The sequence below is a fragment of the Equus caballus genome, chromosome 19 (assembly GCF_041296265.1).
Source record: "Equus caballus isolate H_3958 breed thoroughbred chromosome 19, TB-T2T, whole genome shotgun sequence".
NCBI classification, from domain to species: Eukaryota; Metazoa; Chordata; class Mammalia; order Perissodactyla; family Equidae; genus Equus; species Equus caballus.
The window spans coordinates 18,026,431-18,034,626 of NC_091702.1; the positions used below are offsets into that span (position 1 = coordinate 18,026,431).

Below are 8,196 nucleotides of genomic sequence, written 5' to 3' on the forward strand. Positions count from 1 at the left end.
CCGGCCCTGGCCTCGCTTGGCAGCGTGGGGCACCTTCCCTTCCTGCAGGGTGGTGGAGTCGAGGGCGTCGTGGCTCAGCTGCTGGCCCGTCTCCTGAGTGACGCTCTGGAAAGACAGTGCCCGGCAGCCAGGCGGCAAGCCTCAGAGACCCGACTGGCTGTCTTTGCTGGCTCTCACACCTCTGTGACTCTCTCCACTCTGGACACACATGCCCCGCCCCACGGTCCACACAGACCTCCACCGAGGAGGGAAACACACGGCAGCCTGAGGGCCTGGAATGAGGAGGCAGCTTAGGGGTCCCCTTTCAGTCCTGCCAGCCCTGTCCTGGCTTGGGAACGTGACGGGAAAAGCAGGTTATTGCCAGCCCACCAACCTTCTGCGGCCAAGGGCAGATCCTGCCCACACGTCCCTCTGGCCCCCACACTCACGAGGACGGGATGAGGGCTGCCCTGGGAGGGCTCGGGGAGCTGGTCTGGCCTCGATTGGGCTCCTCTAGGCTTCCTCATGTTACCTGAGAGGACCTCCTGCCAAAGGTCCAGCGGTGGGGGGCGTGGGAGCTGAGCCAGCGTCCACAACGTCTCCAAAGGTTCTCCCTGCGGGCTTTCTGGGAACCAGAGCCCTGGTCAGGCGGGAGAAAGCAGGAGAACATGTTTCTCTATCAAGAGTCTCCAGCCAAGTGAGCTGGCTTTGCGCACGTGGCTGCCTAGTTGCGGGGGTTCCAAGTCTGTTGGGGTCTGTTGTCAAGGAAGTGACCTCATTTCCTGCAGTGCCCTTACCTGAGTGCCCCCCTCAGATACCACCCATGCAAACAGTCCTCTGGCCATGGCCTTGCTCACCCCCCTTCTCCATGCGACGTCGTAGGCGTACCCAGGAACACCAACACACCCGTCTCACAGGCTCCCTAGAGGGTCTGGGTGCGGCCGAGGTCCCAGCTTTGAGACTGACGCAGAAACAAGTCCTCTTCCTTACCTCTTCTGGATCCTGCATAAGCCGTTGTGTCTCTCAGGGCCTGTCGGCCTCCTGTCTGCACACTGGGGAGGACCGGAGCGTGGACTTGCTAGACATGTCCTCTGGCGTGTGTCCTACCTTAGAGGACGATACCTCTCAAACTGCAGGCGGGTGTCACTTGCAGGCAATGCCTCCCACCTCGTGTTTCTTCCTCTTGCCACTTGCCCTGTGTCTGCTTCTCTTCGGATCCCAGCCTAGAGTCCATCCTTGCATCCAAGGTCAATGTGTGTGTGTGTGTGTGTGTGTTTGTGTGTGTGTGCATGCGCGTGTGTGTGTGTGTTTGTGTGCGTCCGCGTGTTGTGTGCTCAGGTTGTGGAGGCCAAGAAGAAAACAGCTCCCACAAAAGGGAGGGATTGGCAAGAGCTTCTCAAGGTCTCATGGTTCCTAATTTCAGAAGCCAAGCCTCCGCGTGGGGTCCCAGTCTTGCCCTAGAAGGTCAGAACACACACTTACCCATTGGACTCACCCTGTCGAGGGCCATTCCCTACCCCTCTAGGGGCCTCAGTTTCCCAATGTTCCAGTGAGAGATTCAATTCAGGACTGCATAGGCCTGAGCTCAGCAGAAAAGTGGCCGCCACTGCCTCCACCGTGGGTGTGATGTGGGCAGGGCTACAATCCAGGGTGCCCCGGACCTGGGCTCCTCCTCAAACAAGAACTGACCAAATGCCCGTGTACACTGCCGAATACTCCCCCTCACCCCCATGCCATCTCCAGATCTGTATGCACTTCCACCAACACAGCCTTCTCCAGAGGCCCCTGGGAATGCCTGTGTGCAGCCAGAGCCCCAGCCTTGAGGACGCAGAGCTGGCTTCCTCCCTGGCTCCGCCTTCTTCCTCATCTGGGATTCTGGGCAAGGCATTGAAGTTCTGGGGTCTTCTCCTTCTCCCGTCACTGGCCACCTGGGATCAGGACTTCCTGGTCTAGACCTCCTGCTGTAATCCCCTCCTCTTGAGTGTGGACTGACTGGAGCGATTCCACAGAGGACGGCAAAGCGATGCCGTGTCACTACTGAGATTTGGATGTGGTCAGTGGTCCCTGAGAACGCGCAAGGGGATAGGTGTGACTACTCACAGCCCACTGTGGGGCATCAGGTACCAGGAAGGAACAGCCCCAGGCTCCTTCCCGCACCACACCCTCACACACCCACACACCCACACCGCCCTCACACACAAACACACACACACACACGCCCCCGCACCAGAGCTCAATGAAGAGCTCTGAAAAGCTGGCCACCCCTTGCTCTGGGCAGTTGTTTCTTGGTAGAACGAGGGCATCGTTTCTTATGACTCATCTTTAAGTCATTCTTTTACCAAATTAACATTAATTATCTATCTCAAACGTTAAAACTTTGGGGAATATATTTTACTCCACGATACGCTTCTTATAAACGCCAGTGTTTCATATGCGATGAGAATATTTTTGAAATTTGCACATTTTGAAAACGTTACCAGGGCCCATCCAGGAAAGCGAAAGATTTGAAAGGGGTCTCCCTGGCCCCGACATTTCCCTCGCTGTTTCCAGCTCTGGTGTCACACCTCCAATGGGTCCCCATCCCCAGGAAGTGAAAAGAGGGAATAGCGGGGCATCCTCTTTGAGACAGAATCTTTGATCTCCGGGGGATTTTTCTTCTTAATGAAAACCGCTATCTCAATTTCAAACATCCGGAGTCACTCACCTCAGACCAGACCCAGCCAGGCACAGGAGGCCACCTCTGGAAGGCTGGCACTTCCATGCAAACTCCGGAGGAGGGAAACGCACGGAGTCCGACAGAAGGAAACTCAGTGGCTACCAAGGACTTGCGGTGGGAGGAAGGGAGACTGACTGCTTCCCAGGGACAGGGTTTCTCTTGGACAAAAATGGGCGGGTACTAGATGCGGATGCCGTTGGTGTGACGTTGTGAGTCTGCTTCACGCCACTTCAGCAAACAATTGAAAAGAACCCAAGAACTAAACTTTATTGAACTGACGAGATAAAATACAGGGAAAGGTTAAGTAAAGAAAAACCAAAAACAAAACTTTAAAACCCACGCCATGGCTAGGGGAAGGCGAGGATTCTCTGGGGCTGCAGCTCAGGAGCTGAGGGTAGTGGCTGGGATGCTGCCAGTGCTTGCTGAAGGTCTTGAGCCGGCTGTGGCTCGCAAGATGCCTGTGCGGCTCTGAGCTGGGCTGGGCCCGAGAGGGAGAGACGGTGCCGGATCTTCAGGGTCTTCCGCGTCTTTCGGTGGAGCTGCAGCTGGAGATGGAAGAAGAGAAAACGCCACCAACATGACTGCCCGCCCAAGTCATTCCAAAGAAAGGGACCCTCTGCCGCCAATCCAGCAGTCTCAGTCCAAGCACCACGCCCCCGAAAGTCTTCCCAGACTCGAGTCCCTGGCAAGAGTGATCTGAGCCCGCCCCTTGCTCCCAGCCGAACCCCAGCCTCTGGACACTCTGCTCCGGGGGGCGCAGCGCCATCCCCTCTGCACACGCCCACGTCACACACCCGAGTCCTCCTCACCCTCAGTCTTGGCATCAGTGTGCTCAGGCTGCTCCAGCCGGGAAAGAAGAACGCGGGCGCGGTGCTCCAGCTCCGAGCCGGGCATATTGAGACCGATGTAGGCCAAGAGCAGTTCCAGGCTGGGAACATCTGGGGGCTGGATAAAATCCTCAGGGTACCATCGGAGCCAGGCGCCCAGAATGAAGGAGATGGCCCTGAGGACGGACAGGTGGGCAGCAGAGTCAGAGAAGGGTCCTTTCCTTGCACGCTGGCCTCCCGGGCATCCCTGTGCGGGCCTGGGCTCCTGGGCCTCCCGCTCCTGGCTGTCCAGGGGCCAGTCCTACTTGGCGGCCACCTCCAATCTGGCAGTCTTGGCAGAGCTAGGCCAGGGCACCAAGGAGGGGCTAGGAAAACGCCTTTGGAAGGGGGAGCCCTGTGCCGTGGTGGCGTCACCTCTCCTAGGCCTCAGGGAAGCCTGACACACTGCTTGGAGCATCTCTCCGCCCACTGCCCACTGGAACGTCAGCTGCGTGAGGGCAGCGAGCGGTGCAGTCTCCTCTTTTCATTGCCCTCCCTGGCACACAGGAGGTGCTCCCAGAACATCTGACCAGTGAGGGAACAACGGACATTGTCTCCCGCCCATGCTTCCCAGGGCCCTCCTCTTGCCTCCAACTTTCCCTCCTGGGCCAAGTGCTGCCTGATTCACCAGGTGTCCCATGAGGGTCATGCTCCCCTGCCCCGTATCTCGACCAGGGAGGGGCTTATGTGGCCCCGGAGCACTCCCTGAGCCCCCTGAGCAGGAGCTGAGCACCCGCTGGGGAGCTTCTAGCAGATGAGTGAGCGGGACGCTGCAGGCAACTGCCCTCCAAGTGTGGACGCTGGGCGCCCTCCTAGGGATTCCAAAGCCCACTCACTTTTTGAGTTGGTCTAGGGGTCCGCCGTCCTCATCGCCATAGGCAAGGACACAACCGTATCTAGAAGACACAGGAGGACGTCGCATGGACTGGACTGTGGATCAGGCCTGCGTGAGAAGCCTAGCGGCGCTGTCTCACTCCCAAGGAGAATGGAGCCCTGGAGGGCATGGCTGTCGCCTGCTCTGCGCACGGGATTCTGGTCAGTGCCTAGAAAACTTTCTGCACCTAGTGGGGACCTCTGTGTGTGCGTGATGAAGGAAGGAGCTCCAACCGGCCCCTCACTCCTGCTTGAGTGGGTCGGGGGCCTCGGCTCAGCCCAGGGATCGCTGCTCTGGCTTCACCCAGGTCAGAGACCTAGAAGAGCTCTGCCATCTCCTTTTCCAAAGGGAAGACAACAACTCAGTGAAGGCCACGGGCACGCTGAGGGACGAGGCGGAGGCTTCGCCTTAGGCAAGAGGAATATCCTCAATGAGCACAACCACAGCCCCTCCGCTCCAGTCGACCCTCCCAGAGGGTTAGGCTTCTCGAGAAGCCTTTGCAGGCAGCACCTGCCTGAGTCCCTACAATCTCCCCTGGAGGCTGATCCTCTCTTCAGCCCGCCTTGCAAGGAGCAAACCGAGGCTCGGGGAGGTGCCGTGACATCCCCAGCCTCACAGCTAGTAGGTGGCTGAATGCCCACAGTGCTGCGGAGGGGCACGGCACGCACCTTTGAAACAGAAGCTCCAGCACCTGTCGTGTGGTGGCAAAACCTCTATACGTGCACAGGAAGCTGTGGACGTAGGCGGTGTCGCCCTCCAGGAAGGCGGGCACCAGGTGCTCCACTCGCTTCTGCCGCGTTCCAGCCTGGACGGTCCACACCAGGCGGGACGCTTTGCTCTTCGCTGGGGATGGATTTTCAGCCTGGGGTCAGACAGAGGGGCCGCTTGCCATCAGAGGCCGCACCGCGGGCCCCAGGAGTGCCGGGGACTGGAGGTCGCACCGAATGCCCAAGCCCGCGGTGACTTGTGGCCGGAAGTGGGCATCATTGCCCAGGGCAGGGAAGAATTCTCGGGATTCCAAGTAGGATGTGAGGTGGAGAAGGATTAAACCTCTTGGTCTCCTAGGTCTTTGTGCTGGCAGAGGAGTGACAGCCCCTCCCTGGATGAAGAGCATCAACCCTGGGGTGGCTGACCAACTGCCCATTCGAGACAGGAGAACACAGAGGCTTTTCGTGGGCTGGGAGGGATGAGGACGGGAGGACAGGCAGGGTGATCAGGGCGGTGCTGTGGAAATGGCAACAGAAGGTGCGGGTTCAGTGAAGGGCTGAGTCACTGGGCTAATGGGTCTCCCTTCTGGAAAGTTGGGCAGCCTGCTGAGGCCCGACGCCCTGACCTCGAGAGGCCACGTGGACGTGTTCCTCTGGACAGCAAAGGCAGAGGACCAGAAAGAACCCTGTGAGCCCCATGTCCTGTTGGGCAAAAAGCATGCCTATCCATCAGGATGCTGCGTCCGACTGGGAGAAGGTGGGGAAGGATTGCCAGGCCACATGGACACGTGAGGATGGGAGTTCAAACAGGAAAATCTCTACAGAACGCAAAAGGACTCTTGAACGCCCGTGAGCTGATGGGCTAGAAATGTCTCTGCTCTGCTACACCTCTGTGGACAGGGCCGTCTCCTCTGGCCAAGACGGGGGCTGGGCCCGCAGGGCAAGGTCGGGGGAAGAGATGGGGATTCAGATTCCTTTGGGAGCAGGGCTCCAGGCAGGAGCCCCGGGGCTGTCTCAGGGCCTTCGAAGACCTGGGGTCCTCAGTGCTGTCTTGGGGCCCTGGGGCTTGGGTCTCCCCAGCACCTGCACTCACCCTGAGCCGGCCCTGGCCTCGCTTGGCAGCGTGGGGCACCTTCCCTTCCTGCAGGGTGGTGGAGTCGAGGGCGTCGTGGCTCAGCTGCTGGCCCGTCTCCTGAGTGACGCTCTGGAAAGACAGTGCCCGGCAGCCAGGCGGCAAGCCTCAGAGACCCGACTGGCTGTCTTTGCTGGCTCTCACACCTCTGTGACTCTCTCCACTCTGGACACACATGCCCCGCCCCACGGTCCACACAGACCTCCACCGAGGAGGGAAACACACGGCAGCCTGAGGGCCTGGAATGAGGAGGCAGCTTAGGGGTCCCCTTTCAGTCCTGCCAGCCCTGTCCTGGCTTGGGAACGTGACGGGAAAAGCAGGTTATTGCCAGCCCACCAACCTTCTGCGGCCAAGGGCAGATCCTGCCCACACGTCCCTCTGGCCCCCACACTCACGAGGACGGGATGAGGGCTGCCCTGGGAGGGCTCGGGGAGCTGGTCTGGCCTCGATTGGGCTGCTCTAGGCTTCCTCATGTTACCTGAGAGGACCTCCTGCCAAAGGTCCAGCGGTGGGGGGCGTGGGAGCTGAGCCAGCGTCCACAACGTCTCCAAAGGTTCTCCCTGCGGGCTTTCTGGGAACCAGAGCCCTGGTCAGGCGGGAGAAAGCAGGAGAACATGTTTCTCTATCAAGAGTCTCCAGCCAAGTGAGCTGGCTTTGCGCACGTGGCTGCCTAGTTGCGGGGGTTCCAAGTCTGTTGGGGTCTGTTGTCAAGGAAGTGACCTCATTTCCTGCAGTGCCCTTACCTGAGTGCCCCCCTCAGATACCACCCATGCAAACAGTCCTCTGGCCATGGCCTTGCTCACCCCCCTTCTCCATGCGACGTCGTAGGCGTACCCAGGAACACCAACACACCCGTCTCACAGGCTCCCTAGAGGGTCTGGGTGCGGCCGAGGTCCCAGCTTTGAGACTGACGCAGAAACAAGTCCTCTTCCTTACCTCTTCTGGATCCTGCATAAGCCGTTGTGTCTCTCAGGGCCTGTCGGCCTCCTGTCTGCACACTGGGGAGGACCGGAGCGTGGACTTGCTAGACATGTCCTCTGGCGTGTGTCCTACCTTAGAGGACGATACCTCTCAAACTGCAGGCGGGTGTCACTTGCAGGCAATGCCTCCCACCTCGTGTTTCTTCCTCTTGCCACTTGCCCTGTGTCTGCTTCTCTTCGGATCCCAGCCTAGAGTCCATCCTTGCATCCAAGGTCAATGTGTGTGTGTGTGTGTGTGTGTTTGTGTGTGTGTGCATGCGCGTGTGTGTGTGTGTTTGTGTGCGTCCGCGTGTTGTGTGCTCAGGTTGTGGAGGCCAAGAAGAAAACAGCTCCCACAAAAGGGAGGGATTGGCAAGAGCTTCTCAAGGTCTCAGGGTTCCTAATTTCAGAAGCCAAGCCTCCGCGTGGGGTCCCAGTCTTGCCCTAGAAGGTCAGAACACACACTTACCCATTGGACTCACCCTGTCGAGGGCCATTCCCTACCCCTCTAGGGGCCTCAGTTTCCCAATGTTCCAGTGAGAGATTCAATTCAGGACTGCATAGGCCTGAGCTCAGCAGAAAAGTGGCCGCCACTGCCTCCACCGTGGGTGTGATGTGGGCAGGGCTACAATCCAGGGTGCCCCGGACCTGGGCTCCTCCTCAAACAAGAACTGACCAAATGCCCGTGTACACTGCCGAATACTCCCCCTCACCCCCATGCCATCTCCAGATCTGTATGCACTTCCACCAACACAGCCTTCTCCAGAGGCCCCTGGGAATGCCTGTGTGCAGCCAGAGCCCCAGCCTTGAGGACGCAGAGCTGGCTTCCTCCCTGGCTCCGCCTTCTTCCTCATCTGGGATTCTGGGCAAGGCATTGAAGTTCTGGGGTCTTCTCCTTCTCCCGTCACTGGCCACCTGGGATCAGGACTTCCTGGTCTAGACCTCCTGCTGTAATCCCCTCCT

At 59.1% G+C, this 8,196-nt stretch overlaps 1 protein-coding gene across 2 annotated transcripts; it reads right to left on the reverse strand.

The window, feature by feature from the left end:
- Nucleotides 1–2,936: 2,936 nt before the first annotated feature.
- On the reverse strand, nt 2,937–6,970 carry LOC138918878 (ral guanine nucleotide dissociation stimulator-like). 2 transcript variants are annotated; one of them, XM_070242450.1, is made up of 6 exons: nt 6,753–6,919; nt 6,236–6,346; nt 5,104–5,297; nt 4,398–4,457; nt 3,505–3,698; nt 2,937–3,240 (listed from the first exon to the last, which is right to left on the reverse strand). In XM_070242450.1, exons 1-6 carry the CDS (start codon nt 6,888–6,890, stop codon nt 3,077–3,079), a joined length of 861 nt encoding a protein of 286 aa, XP_070098551.1. In that variant the 5' UTR covers nt 6,891–6,919; the 3' UTR covers nt 2,937–3,076. The 2 variants fall into 2 exon arrangements, with proteins under 2 accessions (XP_070098551.1, XP_070098552.1); XM_070242451.1 differs by lacking the exon at nt 4,398–4,457 and having other exon boundaries at nt 6,753–6,970.
- Between the last annotated feature and the right edge of the window lie 1,226 nt (nt 6,971–8,196).

What these genes read in the sequence shown, in the direction of transcription:
- LOC138918878 (XM_070242450.1), bottom strand. Translation starts at nt 6,890, where the DNA reads ATGTTCTCCTGCTTTCTCCCGCCTGACCAGGGCTCTGGTTCCCAGAAA. An exon ending in TTGGCAGGAGGTCCTCTCAG is followed by an intron (nt 6,347 to 6,752) that starts GTAACATGAGGA and finishes CTGTCTTTCCAG; the next exon opens with AGCGTCACTCAGGAGACGGG. An exon ending in CACTGATGCCAAGACTGAGG is followed by an intron (nt 3,241 to 3,504) that starts GTGAGGAGGACT and finishes TTCCATCTCCAG; the next exon opens with CTGCAGCTCCACCGAAAGAC.